Source organism: Desarmillaria tabescens (assembly GCF_030435595.1).
Source record: "Desarmillaria tabescens strain CCBAS 213 chromosome Unknown EV420scaffold_11, whole genome shotgun sequence".
In the NCBI taxonomy this organism is placed as follows: Eukaryota; Fungi; Basidiomycota; class Agaricomycetes; order Agaricales; family Physalacriaceae; genus Desarmillaria; species Desarmillaria tabescens.
In genome coordinates, this window is record NW_026848310.1 from 443,719 (window position 1) to 466,879 (window position 23,161).

The following is a 23,161-nucleotide window of genomic DNA, read 5'->3' on the forward strand; positions in this document are numbered from 1 at the left end:
CTCACTGGCTGTTTATTGATGAAACGTGTTTTATTACTCTACTAGGGGCTGTCGATTCGATCCACCGCTAGCACCAACTTAATGACTCTCATTCCTTCAATTCGTCGCTTAGCATTTATGTGCATGATCAACACCACGACCTCTTTATCTGCAGCGACCTGGCGAATCGTTTCTATGGATGCATGTCCTCGGTCAAGGGATTCTTTTGTGTATTTTCTCAACAGTAGCTCTAGCCTCTCTACACGGCTATCAGATCAGGTTACATCGTTATTATCTTTTTATCTATGTCGCAGCATCCACTTCATATATCTAAATCTGTTTAGGCGCCCGCATCCGCGTGTGACCCGGTATCCTGGAAACTTGGAAACGCTGTAGTCGCAGTTTTTTATCACTGGAGAATGCCAGGCTCGAGATACTAGTGTCATGAGAGATAACACATGCAGACCTACGTCCTCCAACTCCCTGGTGATTATCACAGATACAATATCTGAAGTGTATCTCCATCATGCGTCTGTGCCACAGTGAGCCACCTTGTTGCCGTGCCCCCCTTAAGATCCAGGGTTGCAACAAACGTGTTTAAATATCGTTGTCTTCGATTGTAAAGGTGTTAACAGGGGCCTTTTATCACAAACAGCAACTTGTTTTCCTGGCCCGACCATCCTTTTCGTTAACGTGCGTCTATCGTCAGAGAACGCATTACCGGTAGGTCGAACTGTATTACATGAAAGTAGCGACCCAGGCTAGCTGATAAACTGGCTATATGAGATCCTCGCGGAACTCATTACTTTATGATATCGTTCACATGACCATGTGCCGCTGCTCGGTTGCACCGGATTATTGTCAATTCCTTACTGCTAGGAGCCGGTCAAATGCTGTTGTTGCGCGTCTGTACTTTCCCTTGGCATAATGGGTGTGCCGTTCTGGGTGTAGCGGAACTCAAAACAAGTACGAATGCCGACCGGATGCCTTTCTGCTGTAAAATCATCAACCACACTATCAGAGAACTCTATCTTCCCATCTGAATTATCAAGCAATGCTGTTAATCTTCGCTGCACACAAAAACGTGTCTTTGGAACCTTCAAATGCCTCTCAACAGCCTGAAATCCTCGTTGACCTTCTTCCACCATGTCTGCCTTTCACTCGACCCTACGAACGCGTTGCCAAAGGATATTCCGACGACATACTTGTGAATCTATTTCCTCTCCCGATGGCGTCAATCAGGACGGCAACGAAATGCAGAGCAGAGAAACTGCTGTGGCTAAGCGGGTCATCGCAATACCATCGGCGCCTGTTATATCACTGCCAGACCTCCGACCATCATGCACTACGTTAACCTCGACGATTGTCCAGTCAGACGTCGCGGTACCTGAAAGCTCTTGTGCCGATCCATCAACTTTTGTGAATGCTCATTCCGATGTGACCAACATTGAAGATCGGAGTGCTGTCACCGACTCAGTTTTCTCGGGATACCGGGAAGAAATCTTTGAGGAGGCAGTTCCTTCTCGTATGGGCCATCATGACAGAGAATACAACATGTTGGTTATATTCTGTCATTTCGGTTGCTTCGACTGTCAATCGTTAATATCCTTAGTCCGAATGAGCCCTCGACATTCACCATCCCGCCCATGTTCACCGATTTCGAAGGGTAGGCACATTTACTTGAGTGGCAAGGGTATGTTGTACTAATCATCCTCATAGAACTAAAGGCTCAAGTGAAGCCCAGCTACCATCCGGATGGAAGGAATGTACACATTCGGATGGTAAAGTTTATTTTTGGCATGACGGATATGCAAGTGCACTTTAGTTTCTCCCTTGAGATCCCGTCTTGATATCTGTTCAGAGGACCATAACCGAAGAGTGGATATATAACGACGAATTTAGAAATATGGTTACAAAGTGGGCCTCGATACTTAACACTGGCTTTTCCAGGCTTCCGAATTCAGTCAAGGATTGGCATTTGGTCATCAGAATATTGGAATATTCCGAACCGGCTTGGGACGATGATGATTGCTATCGATGCCAATATTATTTCGTCAATCATGACAATGAATCTCTTTTTTGGCTCTCAGAATTCAACATCGACGAGCACCTGACAGCAATTAGAGGACCAGTCAGACTTTCTCAGATTCTCCGTAAGCTACTGACGCTGTTTTCGAATGTCTTCTTAATAGTTCTCTCCATAATTCTAGATTTTCTCCGACAAGAGTATTGGTCCGTTCAACTGGTCTTGCGTTTGATTCGTGCGGCTGACAAGCGCTTTCAAGGCATCACATGTATCTATTTGCTGATACTCATCCTTTATCTGATGAGCAGTGGAAGGTCGCCAATCGCGAGGTTGTCCTTGCGTACGCAGGTTCGGCACCCTTTTACTATCTATACATGGGCTAAGATTCATAACTTTCTCTGGTCAGACGTGACTATGTCGAAAACCTCAACTGTAGCCTACTCTGCTGTAGAGCTGGAAGCCATGATGAAGATTCTGAACCAAGCTGAAAGTAAGTTCCCTTCCGTACTACGTACATTGATATCGACACCTTCGCCTTTTATTAGAAACGGACGCACCAGAAGCCGCAGGTAAGTCAGATTTCATTATACTGCCCACACCGTCTGAAACTCATTTTCAGCCACTATTATGAGAAGCTTACGTGGGTAATTCTTGTTTGAGTTCCTTGAGCTCTCGCTTATTCGTACGAGGAAAGTGGGTACTCAGTTCCTGAATTACCATGGCCAGCGTAGCGCTCGAACAAATCGTGGAGAATCTGTGTTTGGAGATGATCCTGCCCAAGCCAAGTGTACCCTTCTTTTCAAGCTGCTTACTCCGTTCTTGTTTTACGCTCCCATCGTTCATCTCGAGGCACTCAACAAGTATTGGGTCGATGGACTTGCCATAAAGGACCAGTGGATTATTCTCATCGAGAGATGCACTGAGGAATGGAAGAATCATACAGTATTTGTAAATGTGGCCTTCGTTCTAGTACCCGGTTCTTGACTTACGAAGATTTTTTAAGGCCACGATCCTTCTGAATGCAAATGTAGCGTTCTTGGCTATACCATCAGTGGATGAATCTATGCAGAGATACCGTGGCTCCGTGACACAGGTTCTGAGCTCCTTGTCTGTTATTAGCAGTCTAAGCAGCATTCTCGTCGGACTTTTGATGGGACGTTACCACCGCACGAAAATACATTTTACCATCGAAGACATCGTTCGTCAGATTCATGTTGGATCCCGCCCTGAAACTGTGACTGATACATGGACCATAGAATGTCTATTTGATGAAGCACTATAGCGATGATTCGAAGCGGGGATTTGAGTGGTTGGCTATTATCTATAGCATTCCTTATGCTCTCTTGATGTGGTCGTGAGTAGACACCACTTCCTACCCTCTCCGTCAATCTCATCATTGAAACGGTAAGGATGGTAATGTTCCTAGGCGCCTTCTTCTCAATGTGTTGGGAGTCCCCAACTCGATCGGTGCGCATATCCGTGGTTATTGGATTTGCTCTCGCTTTCTCCATTAGTACGCTCTGCATATTTCGCTTTTGGGAGGGTGACCAGTGGACAACTTGGGCATTCGGGAGGCTGAGACGATGTTGGGAGCACCGGCAAGTTGAAGGAGATGAATTATCAGTCTTAGGGCGTATACACCTAAGACTGGCCAGTATATGGCGAAATAAGTGGAAGCGAGGTTCTGATCCGGGCCTGCCAGTGTAATCATATAAGTAAATACGTATTTGTAGTTTTCGTCCAGCATATTATTACTTCTTTTCGCACACATTCTCTACAAGGGAATATTTACGGCCAGGGGCATGGAATACCAATCCGCGCTTTTGAGTAAAATGCTCCACATCGAATTCTCCATATCCAGACGAGCCACTGTTTGTCGAGATGAACGAATGCACATGCCAAAAGGTGTGTCTTACCCTAATCCATAGGGACCAAAGAAACGTTCGCTGTGAAAAGTACTTCCGTTGATGTTTGTAAACCCTTTGGCAATCGTCAGAATTCGGTAATCGCTCGAGAGGAAAACCTAACCTGAACGAATCTTTGGAGCAACACTCATGGCAGATTCCAAGCTTGAAGTCCATAATGCAGCTGAAAGTGTGTAATCGGAATCGTTTGCGAGTTCTACTGCTTCATCGATGGTGTCGCACACAGCAAACGTAGTCACTTCAAAATGCGTCAAAACGCATTGATGCAAATGCTTATGGAGAAAGTGAACTGACCAGGTCCAAACGCTTCCTGTCGCCATAGTGGCTGTTTCGTATCAACGCCACACAAGATATGCGGCTGGACAACTGCACCATCTCTTGCTATGTCCCCGAGAAGAAGCTCCGCTCCTGATTCAACTGCCTGCCGTATGAGACCAACAATGTTCTCTGCAGAGCCTTCAGTGAATAGCGGCGGAAGAGGATTAGTTGACGGATGTCCTGCTGTCAGCTTCTTGCTCATCTGGACCACAGCATTGATAAGGGCTTTGGACACATCTCGTTGCACTATGACTCGTTCTGCAGACATGCAGACTTGACCAGCGTTATCCATCGCTGCATAGACAATGGCTTTGGCTGCTTGCTCAATGTCGGCGTCATTTAGTACCTATCATATTGAACAACTTGATGGAATTCAAAACAGAAGAACATCGTACCACTGTCGGCGATTTACCGCCTAATTCGAAGACGCAAGGTTTCAAGTGTTTCCCTGCTTCTTGTGCTAGAATTCTGCCGACTCTATGACTTCCTGTAAACTAATACGAATAGTCAATGCTGGTTATTAGAAAAATAACATTATACACGTACATTGAGCATTCGTATCTTGGGATTAGCAATAATGTTGGCAGTCACTTCTGGTGACGACTCTTGTGACATTGATACGAAGTTAAGGACACCCTTCGGGAGCCCAGCCTGTACAAAGGCACCTTAATGCTTGCTATGGGCTCACAGATCAAGAATATGACCTCGTGGAATAGTTCAGCGACGAGGGCTTGAGTTCGCGGACTGTATTCGGAACTCTTGAGGATGACCGTATTGCCACAAACAATAGGCACCATAACTGCACGTATACTGAGCACAAATGGAGCATTCCAAGGTGCAATGCCCAAGCTGAAATTCGTAAGCAGAGCGCGAACGAGTAAAGATAGGAAGCCTTTACATGACGCCTACTGGACGGCGCTGGACCATGACGTGACCACCAGCTGCACTTGGGAAAGCTTCCCCTTTCAGTTCTCTAACCATGGTCGCCGCCGAAAGCAAATAGTTTTGAGTGAATGCCCAATTAAAGTAACTCCAATCGGGGGTTGCTGCAGTTTCTGCGGCGATGGCTTCCTGGACCTGGTGCATATACCTTTCCGAAGCGACAATCTGAGCAGCTTTCAAGAAAATATTCTGTCGGACAGAGTAATCGGTGTTCTCCCATGTCAAGAACGCCTGGTACGCAGAGTCGACAACCTCGCGACAGTCCTCTATCGTTGCAGACGCAGATATACCCGATACAGCTCCCGAGTATGGATTTCGTACTTCGAACGTGGATCCAGATTTCGACGGCTTCCACTCGCCATTGACGAAAAGTGGGGTGAAAGGGAGATCCTGTGGAGTGGCCATTGCGGGAGCTATATTTGCACTTTTTCAGCTGAGCTTCTGCTTTATATCAGAATATGGGTGCCAAGAGAGTCTGGTTACCCTGCACTTACCACATGGTAGGGACGGGTTCCGGCACGGATTCGTAAGACTGGACAACGGAATCACCTCTTTCCGAAGGTGATAGACTTAACGGTACGATCTAGCTGTTTGGACATAAGATAGTTGACGTCAGATCACATATGTGGGTACAAACACTCACGAACAGCGTCGTCAGAAGGTAATCATGGGAGTGCGCTGACTAACGTTTGAGGCCGGATGACAAAATGGGTTAATGTAAATGGTCGAATGTGCATTGAAAATGTAAGTGTTACAGCTGAAGTGCTGCGTTGAGTTATTGATACTGTTCACATAGGAATGTTCCTGAGTTCTTCAAGTTTCCAATACTTTTTCATATTCTCTCCTCGTAAATCCAAGACCTGCTCAACGAATGAGTCCATAGCTCTTGCCTTTTGATCATGAGGATCAAGTCACCTCTTGATCTAGGTGAGAAAATAGGACACCCTTGAAATTGTCCAAGCAAGTTCTCATGGTGGTAGGTGAATAAGTACTTGGATCTTGTTTCCACATCGTTATCAGTTTTAAGAGTTCTTCTAGTCCTGCAATGAAGCTTGAGTCACAAATATACCAACCAAACAAAATGAGTACCGTGGTGAATGCTCTGATGTGATTTGATGTGTCCGTCGTCGGCCATGTCCGAGAATTCAGACATTCTCTGTGCCAAGACTGGGAAAATATATTTCTCTTCGATGGTATGATGCATAGTTAAATCTGTACGTTAGTTTTGAAATGTTGCCTTTAGTAATAGATGCATATTCACGCACGTCGCTCAAATTGGTGGGCAGTGTCCAGATACAAAGAAAGTGATAGACCACGCGTATTGAAGGAGCCGTCTGCAAGCTACAAAACGGAATATGACAAATATGAAGAAACAGTTCAGAACAACGGACATCATATAGAGTATTAACTATAGATAAAGATCAGAAGATTGCTGTTGATCTTCAAGTTCTCTGCACGTACATTCAGCTTTAAACCATTCGTGGAAATCGCTCATTTTGTTGCTCAACTGCATGAAATCAGCATGTACCGAGGAGGAAAAAGTTACATGAGCTCACGCTATTCCATCTAGGGTCGTTGTTTGAACTCATCCTGGAAAGCGAGAAGAAAGACTTGGGGAGAGCCCTTCTCATCGTTGTACGGAAGGAGCCGCATTATTTGCCTTGCCGCTTAAGTTCAAACAATCACCATTCACCCACGACGACGACGCGATGAGCGGGGGTGAGGCGGGTTCATCGAGGGACCCATTTCAGCTTGACCGTCTGGCAGAAGAGCTTGTCACTCGGGAGCTGTTACATCCACACGATATCGACAGTGAGGAAGGCAACCACGATCTTCCTGTCTTCGTACCTCTCTCGCACAGCAATCCCTACCTTACTGCCAATGACTTCGACATTGAGCAATTTCTGCTCTCCCGCTCGCACACTTCGCTGCAGGACCTGCGGTCAGAACTGAGAGACTATTTGGCTACGCTGAAGGAAGAACTGGTGAAGCTCATCAACGATGACTATGAGGCCTTCATCAGCCTAAGTACCGATTTGAGGGGCGAGGGTGTCCGCTTGAACAAGCTCAAGGCGCCATTGGGAGGCTTGAGGGTGCAGATTCAAGTACGTCTCTCTCTGACCCTTATGATCACGCATGCACTAACCCACATTAGGATTCCAAAGCGGAACTCCAGCTCGTACAGGACGCCATCAAGCAGAAGCTGGAGAAGCGTGCCATCCTCAGAGAAGAAAAGGTGCGTCTACTGTGTTGCTGCAGCATTATTTACCTAACAATATCCAGGCTCTTCTGCACCTTTTACTCAAAATTTCCGAGTCCGTGACGCGTCTTGAAGGCCTTTTGCTCATCTCATCACCTTCCAATGATGTGTCGGAGCTAGCGAATGATTCAGCAGTCCCACTACACTCAGAAGACGTGAACGACGACAAGTCAGTGAAGTTGTGTGTTGCTTTTATACCGTACTCAATGTCTATGTGAAGAACGCGTGGCAATCAAGCAAAACATCTGCATCGAATAGCTGCGGAGTACACTCAGCTTCTATATCATGCTTCCAAAGCTCGAGCAGACAAGTGTGCTTTTGTGGACGAAGTTCAATGGGTTCGCGCTCCTTGCACCATCCCTCGGAAGCTGCATCTTTACATGTTTGTTCGCAGCGAATTGATAGAATCCAGTCTACATTGTCATCCGACTTGGACCATCACTTCAGTGCAACCCTGATCGCATTTACGGAAAGCACCAAGCTTTTGGAAGTTGACAAAGCGAAGCTGCTGGCAGATTTGACGGAATGTCTTCGCACTTACGACATGCTAGGGCTTTGGGGGGACGCGGAAGACGTCATAAGGCGCGATGTCGTTCGCCGTTTCAGTTAGAAAAGTAAGACCTTCATGTTCTCCAAATTACTTTTCTCAGATCATGACAGACTGTATATGCTGGCGCCCTCGCTGCTCCTCATTCACCTCTTATCCCTCATACCCCTCTCAATTCAACAGCACCTGCATTCTTATCATCAGTTTCCTCACCACCTCGAACACCATATACACCTTTCACTGCTTTCCCATTGAAGAACTCCTCTTTACCGCATTCGTACAGCCTTGACAAGGCTATGTCACCATTCTACCATCTTCTGGAGCAAAGTGACGAACCATTGGCCAAACTATACGATCAAATCTTACGGTTCGTCGAAAGAGATTTATGTAGGATCATGGACATCGCAGATAAAGTTGCGGTCAAATCCTTTTCCGCTGCTAGAGCGGGCACTCCGCAAATGTCTTCATTCGATATCGACAGTGATGAGAAGGGATTCAACATAATGGCAAATGTTGTTTGGGATGAATTCGGGAGGGCCATCATGGACGAGCTGGGCGGAGTCATATTCTCTGCAGGCAAGCCAGATGTCTTTCGAAAGGTGATTCCTTCTTGTCAGCTTTTGCGCACTCATTAATACCACCTCACGTCAGAACCATGAAATAACTCAAGCATTCATACGCTCCCTGGAATTTTTAGCGCCATCCGTACACTCTGTTGAATGCATGAGGGCCCATAATGTATATACTGCCTTTGAACGACGCTGGCAGCTTCCCGTCTACTTTCAGATGCGATGGAAGGAAATCGTCGCCAGATTGGAGGATTCTCTTTCCAATACTCGGATAGAACCGACTTCCGCAAAAGGTATTGCTGTGTAGCCAACAAATTCCCAACCACATCTTATCATGTTCAAGGTAGTGCTCCATTCGTGACAACGCAGGCTGCGGCTATCTGGATGGCCGTCGTTGCGTGTTGGAGTGCCGAGATTTATATTCCGGATTTGAGCTATAGGTTCTGGAGATTAACTTTACAGGTACAATCCAACAAATCATTTCTCTATCTCGCTTTGCTTACTGACGATCACCAGCTGCTAAGCCGATATAAAACGTGGTTGGAACAGAACCTCGCTGGAATGGAGAAAGCACCCGCTGCAGTAGCACCCCCAGTAATTCTACTTCTCTCTATGAAGATGAGGAGCTCAGTTTGATATAGACTTCTGACGTCCCCCCTCGTTCATCAACACCTGTATCTAGCGAGGGTTCATCTGCCGACAGTTCCTCGCATGATGACGCGTCGCTACGCCAATATGCGGCTGCTATCTCTGATATAAAGACTATGCAGTCCTGCATCTTAACCCTTTGGCGCGAACAGATCAGTATGAGGCTTCCTGAACTCTCGGATGACACTCAAGACGACTTGACCGAGTCCGAAGGTATGTCTGACTTATCATAGTTCGTGATTTGTTTGACTCATTCGCCGATGGCCAAGAGGTGCTTCAGCGGTCGCTGTCTTCTCTGACGGCCATGATTCCCTCTATGTCTTCGCGTATCATCTCAATTTTGACAAAACGGTGTTGTGATGCGCTTCTTCCTGTTCGATCCATCCCGTCTCAATTCAGAGCGACGTCAAATAAGCGGATGCCGACGGAGCCAAGTCACTTTGTCTCTTCCATTCTGCGACCTGTCAAGGTTTTCTTTGGTATAGGTACAAGCACTGGCGCTGGAACATCACTAAAGGGCGACTTTTTGCCTTCTGCTTCAGCCGAAGTATTTGAGAACGTTTGTCAAAGGTTGGCTATTTTGATGTTCATATTCCACGTACTCAGCTGGTTCCAGATATGTCCATTATGTAACTGCCATGAAGAAAACCGAGGAATCGCTGCGACGACTCAAACGAGGGAGAAAACCGACATTTTCTCTCTTTGGGAGTTCTACTGCCGGTGCGGATGATGAGGCGAAGGATGAAGAGCGGATTAGAACTCAGATGATTCTTGATGTGGAGGTGTTTGGAAAGGATGCTGAGAGTATTGGCGTCAAATTGGATTCGAGCGAATCATACGGAGTACTATCCACCTTGGTACAAGCAGTAGATAGTAAGTGTGGTCATTTTTTTTTCTTGTCAGAGGACTGACTCGCGTTAACAGGTGAGGTGTCCTAGTGCCTTTGAATTTCGGAGCACAGGGCGCATGGATTTGTTCAGCACCATTTAATATTATATCATTGACCCCGATATCATAACCTTGTTTGTTATGTAAATACGCAATGGAACTATTGGTATGCTTCAAACACGGACGAACGAAATGCAATACGGAGAAACTAGTATCGCCGTCGTTGATACTGATCGCGGCTATCCGCAGGAGGCATCCGCCCTGGTGGGGGGGATAGAGAGCTCCTCCTCCGCCCTTCTGTCTCTCGCCGTCCGTAACTACTGCGTTTCGGTGGCGGAGATACAGACATACGCCTCGAGTCTCGTTGCGGGGAACGGGAACGTGACCTGTATCGAGATCGAGGAGGGGGTGAAGGAGATGGACGACGGCGACTATCTGGAGACGCGCCCCGTCTGTATCCATCAGATCGGCGAAGGAGGGGGGGATAGAGGGGAACGTGCACGACGAGGAGACGGCGAGATGTCACGTCTCCGACGCGGCGGCGGCGTTCTTGAATCTTCAGAAGTGGAACGTCTACGACGAGGAGGAGGTGTAGAACTACGCCGACGCCGACGATCATTCCTTCGAGAATCCACGGAACTCGATGAATCACTCGACGAATCATCGGATGAGCTGTCCGAAGAATCTGAGTCTGAGTCGGACGAATCCGAATCCGAGGATTCCGCTTCGAGCATGGCCCGACGTTGTTCCATGATGAGCTTGGGTGCATTCTAGTGAAAACATAAGCCCCATAACGGCTGATTACGTTTGATAGACAAATACCTTCAAGTACTCTCTCATATCCTCGGTGACGATTCCAAGACCAATACTGGTGAAATAGTTGATAGCGAACCGAGTGTTTTTGGGTACATCAACAGGGAACATCCCCTGGCAAGCATGCTTCACCTCGGGATCCTTGAACCGTTCGGCCAGCGCTTTCAGTCCCATGCTCTCCATCATCTCGTTCATCAATATCTTAACAAAGATACGAGAACTCGACGTCGTATCATCTTCGTTCATCTTGACACACTCGAGAACTGCCCAAGAAATAGAATCGGTGGCCAAAAGATGCCCAAAGAATCGGGCAATGTTACGCAGGCGGTTTGTTTCGTAGCGATGAATCGTGCTGTAGTAATTTCTAAATGCAGTCTCCAGGCAATCGGTCCAAACGCGGTTAAGCTTGCTGAACCGTTCACCAACGTGTCCATAAAACGCCGAATACGACCTTTCTTGAGAGCAACACTCGATGATCATGTTGATCAATTCAATCTGCGACGGTTGATTAAATAACTTCGGAAGTATAAGTGCAAATACTACGAACCTCTTGACCCTCCTCGAGCTGTATCTTCAACAGTTTGTGGACAGCTTCTTCGTATACCAGGGCATTCATGATCGTCAGGTATATTGTCCGGCGAAGATTTACCAAATTTGTTTCCGTGCGATCTTCAATGCCTTCCTTGGTCTCAGCAACTTTACCATTGGTCAGAAAATAGCCAAAGAAAGCGAAATGTGACAACCGACCTTCCTCATCGTCTGATTCATCGCTAGACTCATCTGACCCAGACTCTTCATCATCTTCTCCCAGAATTTCGGCTTTGATCTCTTTATACCGTTCCTCATTTTTGAGATAGTCAGGATCAAACTTGAAGATATCTAAGTGTACTTGAGCAAACACGGGAAGATTCAATGAGAAGTGTACACACTTAGGCCCTCCTGGACTTGCAAGTCTTGCTCCAACTGTATCTCGTGAGTGATTTGCTCGTCTTCTTCAACCAAATCCAAGCCCTCAGGGAGGATAGGATTATCTTTGTACTTGTCCTTTCTGACCTGCATTAATACTTCGATCATGTATTGCACACGTTGACTGATGTTGCCTTCGTTGAGCACTGCACGGAATCGCTCAAATACGGTGGCATTGGCTTTTGGAGAATTTTCTGCGAGGAATGCACCAACTTCACGCATGAAACCAACGGCAATTTCAATCGAATCATCGGTGGGTCGTTCGACAAGAAGAACGATGATTTGGAGAGCAATGATTTCATGAGCAACGGCCTGGTTCACGAGATGTGCAATGAACGTCGTGGTAGAGTGGCAAACGATCTGTAAGCAGTATGATTCATTAAATTGACCAACGAAAGGAAAACGTGGTCGTACCTTGTCATTCCTTTTGAAGGCGCGGCGGAATTGGCTTATAAGCCTAGTGAGGAGTAATTCTCCTACTTGAGGAAGCTTTGTATTGATGATTGCCACGAGTGCAGCGAACACTGGCGTAAAGGGTAAACTGGCAGCTTGGGCCTTCATGATGCTCCTTGCGAACAACCCACGACCACGGATGAGGTTCTCCGCGAACATCTCCGGCACAACCTCCTTGATATTGACGATGTTGACACGATTGACAATACCAGTGATTGATTTTCGAAGGGCATCCCATGAAAGTCGTTGATACTCTGGACTGGCCTTGTCGCTCGAAGCGGCTTCCTGCAGTGCGCGAAGCCGTGCGGGAGGCAGATACACTCCTCCCGAGCGAGATCCAACAAGCTTTGCAAACTCGGCCTTGGCATCAAACTCTTTTTCGTTCCGGTTGTCTTTTGCCTTCTCCGCCTTTTCCAATTCCATGGCAGCAACACGAACAGCTAACTGGCGTTCACGTTCAGCCCGGCGGACAGGGTCAACATCGCTGACTCTAGGAAGGTCCAGTCTTGACCGTGGAGGTGGAGGAGAATTTGACCTTCGCCGAGCTGATGGCGGTTCGTCGTCGCGGTTTTCAGAGGTTGAACGAGACCTAAAGACATTCAGCAAACAGATAAATGCAGGAAATGAGTGAATAGATACCGTTTCCTCTTGGTAGATATGTAGGCCAGAGTCATTCTGCGGTGGAGTCATTACAGCTGCCGACATATTGAACTTTGCTCGTCGACGCTGGTGATCAAGAGATGTTGTGATGTATTTGGCTTCGAGAGCCATCAGTGCACAGCCACCTTCTTTTGACTGGGTTGTGTTACTTAAGTATGATATCGCCCTCCGGATATCGAACTTACCGGGCTACCTATCACTAATCCCGCCCCCCATGGATAAGCTGGAGGCACTTAATTCGATATCAAGAGTAAGTTCAACTTCCTTCTAGACGCGCAGCGCTGTAACATCCTCCCAGCTGAGCGACAATGTCGTTAGGGTCTTAGGGCAGGTTCGTCTAGTAGTGTTTATCACACTCAATACCCTATCTGAATTGGTGTGCAGAATCCCGGAAAGTTCACTCTGCAAGGTGCACTACTTTCCTTCGTGCACCAGCACCATCTTATTCTATACAGGTACTAACACCTACATCATCGGAAAGAGAAACCCGTATGTTCTCGTCGATACAGGGGAAGGCCGTGGAGAATACGTCGCCGTTCTCGAATCCGCTCTCCGTGAGACGGCTATATCTACTAATTCCGACGAACCTCACATTTCCGACATAATACTCTCCCATTGGCACCAGGACCACGTCCGTGGGCTGCCTTCTGTCCTTGTCCTTCTGAAGCGCTTATGGGATGAAAGAAAACATACGGAACCATTCAAGCCCCCTCGTCTACATAAATTTCCCATTTCCGCCGGCATAGTCTCTCCTAAATATCAAGTTCTCTCTTCAGTCATTGACCATTTGCCGGCCGGTTCTTTTACTCCTACTGCTGATGGCAGACCCTTGCATGACCTTATCGACTCTCAACAATTCTTGGATTTTCGTGTTCTGCATACCCCAGGGCACACCGACGACTCTATCTGTTTGTATATTCCTGATGATGAAGCCCTTTATACCGCAGATAGTGTTTTGGGCCAAGGCACAGCGGTTTTCGAGGATCTTTCTCATTACATATCTAGCTTGCAGAAGATGTTGGAATTTGGCGAGGGCACCCAAACTCCATATTCATATCGACGTTTGTACCCTGGGCACGGACCGGTAGTCGAAGAAGGAAAGCAACTGATATCAACCTATATTCGACATCGTGTAGAGCGGGAGGAGCAAATTGTTGCATTACTTCGTACTCCCAATCAGCCATCCTGGACTACATGGTCGCTCGTTTCGAAGATTTATTCGGCATATCCTGAATCTCTCTGGCTCCCTGCAGCTCATAGCGTTGATCTGCATCTGAAGAAGTTGGAGAAGGATGGGGTTGTGAACAGACTGGACGGAGCAGACGAACATACGAGTTGGGGATTGGCTTTGAAGCTCTAGTAAAGACTGCGGCCGTGTGTTAAGATGTAGAGAAGACTATCTTTAATAAATAAAACAAGTATGCCATCGTATTTCCATAGCAATGGCCCAGGAAGTTTCGCGATCGGATGTTCGGACCGTTGATGGCGTATTCGGAACAACGGAAAAGGAAACCTATCCGCACGTGCGGACGAGAAGAGTGCACGGACACAGGCCAGCTCGTTATCGCCCATTGCCACTTTTCCACCCGCCACCAATCATCCCGTAATGGCCCGTGCGATGTCCATGGCTCCCCCGCCCTCTCCCCGGGAGACCAGACGGTCAGGACGTCGCTCAGCACAGTCTGGCTCTACTGGCTCGTCCAAATCTCCAGATTCAGAAACTGTTCCTCGTTCGAAAGACGGGTCGCAGCGTCCATCCCTTTCGACACATAACAGCAGCAGCAGAACCAAGCGCCTCAAGCAGGAAGAGGCAGATGACGCTGTCAATGAGCGAAAGAACGGCCATGCTGGGTCTACAAGCTCGTCAAGCTCGACCCAGGGTGCATCCAATGGTCGCTCGCGACGTAAACCAAAGGACAAGGATAAGGACATCCCCGTAGAGGATTCTGCTGATACCATCACCGAGGAACCCCTACAAGAAGCAGGAGAGGAGGAAGAGGAGCAGGGCATTACACGCTGTGTCTGTGGTAGCACTGGTGCGTCGGTCGTCTCCCTTTTTTGTTTCACATTCTTAGAAACACTGAAAAGGCGAAGATGACCCCGATGCTGGAGAGTTCATGGTCCAATGCGAGACATGCAAAGTTTGGCAGCACGGTCTGTGTATGGGTTACGAATCGGAAGATCAGCTCCAGAACGACGACTACTATTGCGAGCTATGCAGACCCGATCTTCATGCCGACCTCCTCAAGTATGGCTCTTATTCTTCATATATTCTATTCATTTAGCATGTCTCTCAGGAAAAAACCTCGCAAGGTCCGACAATCCTCCACAGCCTCCCACCATACCGTGGTCGGGAATCGTTTGTCCCGCTCAAGGTCTCCTTCCCATACCCTGAAGCAGCAATCCAAACGGCGGAATACCATGAATAGCCGAGATGCTGCATTCGACGAGAATCTGAAGGAGATATTAGAAACAACCGCCGCAGAGGCTGATGCCGTATACGACACCAAAAGTATCCACTCCAACACAAATGAGGACGAGGAGGTGGATGTGGGTACTACAAACCGTAGAAAGCGCAAACGCAAAGAGGACGACGCGTAAGTAGAATATCTCTCCCTTAAAGAGTCACACGCTCATCCGTTTCACGCCTCTTTCAGCCCTCCCAACAAGCGAACGCGATCAACGTCGATAGTATCAGATCGGCGAGCGGCGTCAGTTATTGCGCGGGACGAAACACCTATTCAGAGTGCACCCGTCAAAACACCTGCATTGTCGGCACCCCAACCGAAAGCTCGTGGCAAACGCGGGGGTCGCAAAGCGGCAGCGCATACCGAGCTTGTGGTCAATGAAAACGGAGAAGGTATGATCTCTTCTCGGTTACCCAAAACTATCAGATATTCATCAGTTACCACAGTTGTCGCACCTCCAGCGAAACGGCAGGGTGGTGGTGGCCGGGGGAAAGGCGCGCATGCCAGGAAGATTCAAAATGCATCCACAGCCCCTGCGAGTGCTGCACACGACGGTCGTCGCAACCAGGCCAATGGACCCAATGGTGCTGGTGGGCCGTCTGCCGCCGGGGAGGGCTCACGTGCATACCGCAACTCGCATGCTTATGTCGTATCCCAACAGCCCTTGCTGACTTCATGGGGTTTACCAGATTATCTGGCACATCTAGAGGAGATCTTCCCTACGCCGACGCCTACACCTTTGGATGTACCGTCTAGCGGCGACAACGGGATTGAAATCAATCAGGAGAGAGGTGTGAAGACGAAGTGGCCTGGAAAGAGGATGAGTGTAGGTGACATGAATAAAAGAGTACGGACTCTGGTAGAGTGGGTGGGCAGAGAGCAGGCTAGTGCGCAGGACCGGATGCGCCGTCGCGACGCTCTGGAGAAGGCTCTCAAGGAAGTGCAAGCCGTGGAAGAGAATGTTCAGATACGCGATGAGCCGGTCAAGGATGATGCTTCAATGTTCTTGGATGGGCAGCCACGAACAGAATCGCCTTTACAGCAACGGCCTAACTCGGCAACGCCACAAGTTCCCATCTTGGGGTCGAAAGCATCTTCCATATTTTTCAGTTCTTCATCGTCCGATACGATGAAACAGATGGAAGGACTAATGGAGGAGTTGATTAGATTCCAAGAGCGGTTTGGACGAGGCAGGCACTAGCAGGAAATGCGGTGACAAAAAACTAGTTATTGGTATCGTATTCATGGCTATCGAAACTTGAATGTACAATATTTTATCACGTCTAACAAGTACCTAATTAATTGCATCCGGAGCATATATACAATGGCTTTATTTACATCTGCTATTCCTTTTATTAGCCGGACCGAGTCACTTCCGAAAAATAAACTTTGCTTCCTTCTCCCATGTCGCCCACGGCGACCATCGAGTATTCCTCGGATGTGCCAGAGCCGCAGTTGTATCCTCGCTTGGCAAAGCATCATCTTCTAGCCAACAACACACCAGACTATCTTCGCCTCATACTGACCTCCAAGGTCTACGAAATATTAAAAGAGACTCCCCTCGTTCTCGCGACCAATCTGAGTGCCAAACTGGGAAATCAGATATGGCTAAAACGAGAAGATTTGCAGGAAGTCTTTAGCTTCAAAATTCGCGGCGCATATAATTTTATGGCCAGTCTTAGTGAAGAGGAACGTTGGAAAGGTGTCGTCACATGTAGCGCTGGTTAGTGTGCGTACTACTTGCCAGAATTACGTGTAATCTCTCAATTATTCCTTTTGGTCTGCAGGAAATCATGCCCAAGGTGTTGCACTATCCGGCGCGAAGCTGGGCATACCTTGCACTATCGTCATGCCCCGTGGTACCCCATCCATCAAAGTCCGCAATGTCTCCCGCCTAGGCGCCAAGGTCATCCTACACGGCGTAGATTTCGATGAAGCCAAGGCGGAGTGTGCGAGACTTGCAAAGACTCACGGTCTCGCGTTCGTTCCTCCGTATGACGACCCACTCGTCATTGCAGGACAAGGTACGGTCGGGATGGAGATCCTAAAGCAGGTTCTTGACTCCGAAAATCTGGATGTCATTTTTGGGGCTGTTGGGGGCGGTGGTCTTGTTTCTGGGATCGCCGAGTACGTGAAAAGGATCGGAAGCCCCAAGACCAAGGTTGTCGGAGTCGAAACTGTCGATGGCGATGCCATGGCAAAAAGTCTTGCAAATGGTGACCGCGTCACTCTGCCTGAGGTCGGTCCTTTCAGCGATGGGACGGCTGTTAGAATCGTAGGGAAAGAACCGTTCAGGATATGCAAGGAGCTTCTCGATGGGGTGGTCAAGGTAGACAACGATGAAATATGCGCAGCCATCAAGGATATATTTGAAGGTAGGTGATGTCTGATCCGAAGTAATGATGCGCTATTGACACCGCCGTAGAGACTAGATCTATTACAGAACCCGCCGGTGCTTTGGCTTTGGCTGGTCTAAAGCGGTATATTACACAGAATAATCTCGAAGGCGCACAAAAGCGATTTGTCGCCGTTGTAAGTGGCGCGAACATGAACTTCGACCGACTTCGATTCGTCGCAGAGCGCGCTGAATTGGGAGAAGGACGAGAAGCTCTTATCAGTGTTGATATCCCGGAAAAACCTGGCAGGTAACGTGTTTCATAGTCTAAGTGGGCAGCTACTAATTCTTATCCTCCGCGTAGTTTCATTCGTTTGCATACCCTCATACATCCCCGTGCTGTGACGGAGTTTCTCTACCGGTACAACGCTTATGGCTCCCCTGATCGAGCTCATATAGTGTTCTCGGTCAAGTTGGAGTCTAATAACCGCGCGAAAGAAATTGAGCAGCTGCTCTCAGCTCTTGCAGATGAAGATATGAAAGGATTCGACATTAGTGACAATGAATTCGCGAAAAGCCACGGGCGATATATGATTGGCGGCACGCAGGTCGTACCGAACGAAAGGGTTTTTAGATTCGGTGCGTAATCATGTTCTATTTTATACTGCTTATTGATAAATATCATAGAGTTTCCAGAAAGGCCCAACGCCCTTCGCAATTTCTTGCTAGGCATGCAGCAAGACTGGAATATCAGTCTCTTCCACTATCGTAACCATGGTGCTGGTGAGTCACCCTTGACCATCTACGTCACTAAATACTGAGCCATTGCTGTTCAAAGACTTGGGGAAGGTTTTGGCTGGTATCCAAGTACCACCTTCTGAATACGACGCATTTGACAAGTTCCTGACCAAGCTCAACTACACGTTCGTAGAGGAAACGAATAACCCGGTATATAAGCAATATTTACGTGGTGAAGTATAGTCCAATAGATTTCTCTTGCTTGATCCTGTTGTTTTGGCTGAAAACTCGCGTCGCGCCACACAGAAACGAAGCAAGGGTGATACAATTATTGTATTACAACAACAGCATAAGTTCTAAACGTACGTTGTTACATACATTTCCACTACATTATTGTAAAAGTGAGCTACATATACCGTAAGAAAGGCAAGTCCCACAATTATCATATGAATTGATATGCTAACATCCAACCTGTACGGTCGCGGCTGAAGCGGATAAGCTGCGCAACCTTCCTCCATTCACTAACCAAGAAAATGATTCCTTCAGAGAACTATTCCGACGTTGTTTACTCTTCGAGCGAGTTTTCGTAGGGAGACTGCTTTCCACCAGAGTGGGGGTGGGCGAAGGAGGAGGGGAGACGAGGCATTCGATAGCCTTGATAGCCAAGGCAGTTGTAAGGCCACGGTTGCCTATGCAGATCCCTGAAGACCCATACTTGTACATCCAGCCAATCTCCCAGCCTCCATCTTCACATTGGAGGGGAAGCAAGACTCGGAGGTCTACATCGTCCCTGATCCCGACGTAATCGCACACGAGTATGCGCATGGCCAGGGCGAGCGAATCCCCCTGGACGCCGATTCGCTCTTGTACCCGTTCCTTTAATAGAGGCTTCAGCAGGGCATGCAAATCTGCGTCTCCGGATTTCTGTAGAAGACGCCCCACAAAATACAGGAAACATTCTGCAGTGGCGTAATATCGAGTGCCATCGAGGTATGCGCGATTTAACAGCACCTCGTGTACCCAGGCAAGGGTCTGCTTCAGGTGCGCGCTCCGACCATATGAATAAAACAAGCTAAGCACGTTGACACAGACGATTGGATCGAAACGTGGCCTCGAATGATCATAGTATGTCTATTAAGCTATTAGACACGGATCAACCCAGATCGTCAGGTTTGCGCACTTGAATGATTCCATCCGAATCCATATAATTGAGCGTCTCGTCAATTATTGACTCTATGAGCTCTCGGTCGTGTTTCAGCACTGTAAGACCAAGAGATGTTGTATCGAGGTCACAAGGGAAGTCCTTGGTGGTAAGTTGTCCTTTTCCTAAAATGTGTAAGGACAGGCTGACAGCTGTTGCAGAGCATAGACATACCTTGGAAGAAGTTCCATAACCGTGGATGCTCGACCAAGTTAACTAGTGAGCTATCGGGATTGGTGAGTAACGCGGCAGAAGTATATATGGCGGTCTCACCGATCACCGGTGGCCTCTAAAATGAGGAGCTGCGCAAAGTTCTCTTCTAGGACGATACCTCCATCTGTCCTCGACTCCAATCGTTTGGCGTTGCTAGACAGATACTCTCGTCCGCGTGACACAGGGTCGCTAAGAAGGTTTCTAAGAGCTCTCGTCACTCGCGACCTGTCATCGAAAATGATGCCGTGCAGCCCCAGGGAACGCGCTGTTAACACATTCTCCGGTTTGTCGTCAACGAAAATAGAGGAATGAGGGTCAGCCTTTGTCTCGGCAAGGACGTGTCGGTAGAAACCGAGGTGGGGTTTACGTTCTCCAACAGCTCCGGATGTGAAAACGCGATCGAATAAAGACCAATCTGCTGGCTTCGTCTGAAGAACGTCATAGTCGGGCAAGGATATGTTGGACATAGCGAAAACTCGTAAGCGGCCACGAGAATTGGCTTTCAGTTCTCGAATGAGGGATATCATCTCGTTGTCGGACTGCAGGGAGTCTCGAGCCTGGTCGAAGGCCTTTCGAATTTCGGCAGGGTCCAGGGAGAATTCTACACCGACGCGGTCATAGCAATCCTGCTCTGTGACTTTGCCTCGCTCGTAGTCCATCCACGTCGAAGAGGAGAGGATGTTTCGAAGTGTCTTAGACGAGATACTCGTTTCTGTCTTGGATGACCACGAAAAGAGCACATCACCGATATCGAAGATAATAGTGTCGAAGGAGTGCATAGGAGAGATAATGAGGATAAACGACGAGGCGTGTCTTCGGGTAACCAATGGTATAAATTCACAAATCGGCCTCGGGAAAATATTATTATTGATACTGTTCCTGAAGCACAAGAAAGGACAAGCGCTACCTACAGGCCTCGAGGCCCCGGCCCGATATCGTCTAGTAGCCTCCTTGATGCTCGCTAACCGCTCTGATATTTTGATTCTGATCGCACTAGATCGCACTCCCAACCAACTGGCTCATCGTTGGACAGGAGGTAAAAACTGGAATTAGATCGTAAGTCATCAAACACGCATCATCCTTTCTTTGGTGGCGGCGTGTTTCCTAGAGCACGCGATCGTGATTTACGACAGCCTTATAGTAAATCAGGTAAATCCTAGGTAATCTCATAAAAGGCGATTGTGAATCACGACAAGACGTTAAAGAAAATGATCTGTCGACCTATAGGACATGCAAAATTTCATAAAACTGAGGCTAGACACGGTCAGAACGCCCGCAAGGGGAGCGTATGATTTGCCAGCCTATGTACTCCGATTGCAAGTGCGTACTAGTACTTCATTACCATGCGGGCCTTGCGGCGGTGGAGCTCGCAAAGCGACTCATCAGAAAATTAGGGAGCTTATATAAACATCTTGGTTCCTTCCAAGCACCCAACAAACCCACGGTTTCACTTCGTGTGGGTGTCCTTAGCCACGTATCTTCCCGGCTAGTAGCAGTGCATCATTTGAAAGCAATAATATAACGCGCAGCCGCCTATGAATTTCAATTTCCTGTGATCCGATCTCCGACGGCGGATCCGGCTACTATTTATCATCCTGCCATCGAGATCGGCTCTCTTCGAAATGAGAGTATCTGTCTTTCTTAGAATCCCCTTCAAGCCTTTTCACACCTTCAAGGTATTGAAAGAGTACTGAGCTACTACGGGAATATGTCATGAAGCGGAATTCACCGTGGTGATCAAGGATCAGCGTTCCTGAAGATATCCGGGACCTATAATACTAACATGGCACGCAGCTGCGAGATTTCATCTGAGATACCGCGGGTAAAATCCGCTTGCTGTGCCGACTGTATAACATATGAAAGCCCCAAGGGGGTCCTAGGGCTCAAGCTCAAGTAACGAATATTTCATACTGGGGGGGGGGGGGGGGCTTGGGGGTTCTTTCCGACCGAGTACCTTGGAACCCCATACTAGCTCATCCTTTGGAAAAATCAGACAGAGTCTTTCGACATTGATTCATTGATGCTATTGTTGCAAGAAGTGGAGACTAAAAATACTGTCCTTCTTGAACATTACCTTGAATTTTCCTCCCGACTTCGAGCACCTGAGAGGCTGGCGAGTGTACCACTGTGTACGACGGTGTTAACACCTGGAAAAAGGGGCGCTCTGATAAGCAAGGCTATACTATTCAAGGCCTCAGAAATGATCTTCAACGAAATCGTGTAGTATACAGGCATTACGCCCATAGTACATAGCTACAGCGTACAGAACCTTGATCTGACGTTGCCGCTGCACTTGCTTCGCTCTAGGAAACTCACCTCTCAAGACCTTGACCAATGGCCGAAACATTCAAGATACTTATGTACATGATGTGTTATCCACTGTGATCCAGTATATTCTTCCCCTCCTGCCAAATAGGTGTTCCGCGTGGGTCCAATAATTTACAAAACAATTCCGTGATGCCATGTGTACATTAACTCCATTCGTTCTGTTTTTTTCTCTCCTTTGTTGCGGAGTACAAAGACGAGGTCCCAATCTGTATGCAGCTGCTTTGTTCTTCAAAATATATCCTGCGTCTGTCAGAAGAGAACGATAGGGGGACCCCTTGGACACGCTGTACCTGCGCATCCGCGTCAATAGGCGTCAAGGTAAACCTTGCAGAACTAGGGCACATTGTGTGGCGCGTGTTTAAGTATGAATAATACTGCCGACTGTCCGACGCACACTAACTGCACGCACGGCTTCTTGACTATGATAGGAACGGGTGAAGGAAAGGAAGGATACAGTTATTGGCTTGAATGGTAGATGAGAATCCGACGATGGATAGACAATAATATCCTGTGCAGATTCTAACTACAAAACTCAAGTTTTTCAGCAGGAATTGACGAGAGTGTGCAATAAAACAACTCTTTACATATTAATAGATTTGGGGTATTGCCTTTCAATTGGTTGTAACATGCGACCTCCTAGCTAGCAGGAACAGGGCCTTACTTACCATATAAATACATGACATACCAAGGCGAGAATCTTGGCACGACATGGTGACGATTCTCTGCCTTTCTTTGCCATCTCATCACAGTTCGCCGACAAATAAAAGCAAGCATTCGTGTCAGGTGTAATAAGACTATTGTCTATCGAGCGTAACGAGAGAAGGCAAGTCAACTCCTTACATCGTTCCTTGTGAAATCGATACCGATTGTATCGAGTGTGTAAA

At 47.7% G+C, this 23,161-nt stretch overlaps 9 protein-coding genes across 9 annotated transcripts; 5 read left to right on the top strand and 4 right to left on the bottom strand.

Moving 5' to 3' along the window:
* Positions 1–782: 782 nt before the first annotated feature.
* On the top strand, positions 783–4,024 carry EV420DRAFT_175984 (uncharacterized protein). The gene is made up of 13 exons (XM_060480601.1): positions 783–1,535; positions 1,592–1,645; positions 1,699–1,789; positions 1,841–2,132; positions 2,190–2,211; positions 2,265–2,353; positions 2,412–2,495; positions 2,551–2,574; positions 2,625–2,645; positions 2,700–2,953; positions 3,009–3,203; positions 3,262–3,359; positions 3,415–4,024. Exons 1-13 carry the CDS (start codon positions 1,126–1,128, stop codon positions 3,710–3,712), a joined length of 1,932 nt encoding a protein of 643 aa, XP_060332954.1. The 5' UTR covers positions 783–1,125; the 3' UTR covers positions 3,713–4,024.
* On the bottom strand, positions 3,757–5,595 carry EV420DRAFT_1640560 (aldehyde dehydrogenase; the record flags this gene model as incomplete). Its single annotated transcript, XM_060477114.1, has 8 exons — positions 3,757–3,874; positions 3,922–3,985; positions 4,034–4,168; positions 4,225–4,594; positions 4,644–4,742; positions 4,795–4,899; positions 4,953–5,097; positions 5,147–5,595. The coding sequence occupies 8 exons, from the start codon at positions 5,593–5,595 to the stop codon at positions 3,757–3,759; spliced, it is 1,485 nt and encodes a 494-aa protein (XP_060332955.1).
* Positions 5,596–5,684: 89 nt separating this feature from the next.
* Positions 5,685–6,835, bottom strand: EV420DRAFT_1305753 (hemerythrin HHE cation binding domain-containing protein). The gene is made up of 7 exons (XM_060468479.1): positions 6,747–6,835; positions 6,652–6,697; positions 6,582–6,598; positions 6,456–6,531; positions 6,280–6,402; positions 6,106–6,230; positions 5,685–6,050 (listed from the first exon to the last, which is right to left on the bottom strand). The coding sequence occupies exons 1-7, from the start codon at positions 6,819–6,821 to the stop codon at positions 5,979–5,981; spliced, it is 534 nt and encodes a 177-aa protein (XP_060332956.1). The 5' UTR covers positions 6,822–6,835; the 3' UTR covers positions 5,685–5,978.
* A 64-nt stretch (positions 6,836–6,899) lies between these two features.
* Positions 6,900–10,152, top strand: EV420DRAFT_1640561 (COG complex component; the record flags this gene model as incomplete). Its single annotated transcript, XM_060477115.1, has 13 exons — positions 6,900–7,295; positions 7,346–7,426; positions 7,474–7,619; positions 7,671–7,788; positions 7,845–8,042; positions 8,111–8,596; positions 8,649–8,859; positions 8,910–9,028; positions 9,083–9,160; positions 9,208–9,427; positions 9,484–9,784; positions 9,831–10,087; positions 10,139–10,152. 13 exons carry the CDS (start codon positions 6,900–6,902, stop codon positions 10,150–10,152), a joined length of 2,625 nt encoding a protein of 874 aa, XP_060332957.1.
* A 101-nt stretch (positions 10,153–10,253) lies between these two features.
* EV420DRAFT_176461 (MIF4G-domain-containing protein) lies at positions 10,254–13,081 on the bottom strand. Its single transcript, XM_060480788.1, has 7 exons — positions 12,974–13,081; positions 12,296–12,923; positions 11,845–12,241; positions 11,663–11,794; positions 11,463–11,611; positions 10,925–11,410; positions 10,254–10,872 (listed from the first exon to the last, which is right to left on the bottom strand). The coding sequence occupies exons 1-7, from the start codon at positions 13,006–13,008 to the stop codon at positions 10,564–10,566; spliced, it is 2,136 nt and encodes a 711-aa protein (XP_060332958.1). The 5' UTR covers positions 13,009–13,081; the 3' UTR covers positions 10,254–10,563.
* Positions 13,082–13,138: 57 nt separating this feature from the next.
* On the top strand, positions 13,139–14,425 carry EV420DRAFT_1530061 (beta-lactamase-like protein). The gene is made up of 4 exons (XM_060472574.1): positions 13,139–13,244; positions 13,293–13,325; positions 13,379–13,403; positions 13,450–14,425. The coding sequence occupies exons 1-4, from the start codon at positions 13,209–13,211 to the stop codon at positions 14,352–14,354; spliced, it is 999 nt and encodes a 332-aa protein (XP_060332959.1). The 5' UTR covers positions 13,139–13,208; the 3' UTR covers positions 14,355–14,425.
* A 193-nt stretch (positions 14,426–14,618) lies between these two features.
* EV420DRAFT_1267381 (uncharacterized protein) lies at positions 14,619–16,663 on the top strand (the record flags this gene model as incomplete). The annotated part of the gene is made up of 4 exons (XM_060467385.1): positions 14,619–15,030; positions 15,083–15,242; positions 15,292–15,591; positions 15,652–16,663. 4 exons carry the CDS (start codon positions 14,619–14,621, stop codon positions 16,661–16,663), a joined length of 1,884 nt encoding a protein of 627 aa, XP_060332960.1.
* Positions 16,664–16,866: 203 nt separating this feature from the next.
* Positions 16,867–18,860, top strand: EV420DRAFT_1668307 (tryptophan synthase beta subunit-like PLP-dependent enzyme; the record flags this gene model as incomplete). The annotated part of the gene is made up of 6 exons (XM_060479007.1): positions 16,867–17,185; positions 17,250–17,837; positions 17,888–18,107; positions 18,162–18,436; positions 18,485–18,580; positions 18,636–18,860. 6 exons carry the CDS (start codon positions 16,867–16,869, stop codon positions 18,776–18,778), a joined length of 1,641 nt encoding a protein of 546 aa, XP_060332961.1. The 3' UTR covers positions 18,779–18,860.
* Positions 18,861–18,994: 134 nt separating this feature from the next.
* Positions 18,995–20,728, bottom strand: EV420DRAFT_1668326 (Haloacid dehalogenase-like hydrolase-domain-containing protein; the record flags this gene model as incomplete). The annotated part of the gene is made up of 4 exons (XM_060479008.1): positions 18,995–19,666; positions 19,716–19,861; positions 19,911–19,960; positions 20,010–20,728. 4 exons carry the CDS (start codon positions 20,726–20,728, stop codon positions 18,995–18,997), a joined length of 1,587 nt encoding a protein of 528 aa, XP_060332962.1.
* Positions 20,729–23,161: the final 2,433 nt, after the last annotated feature.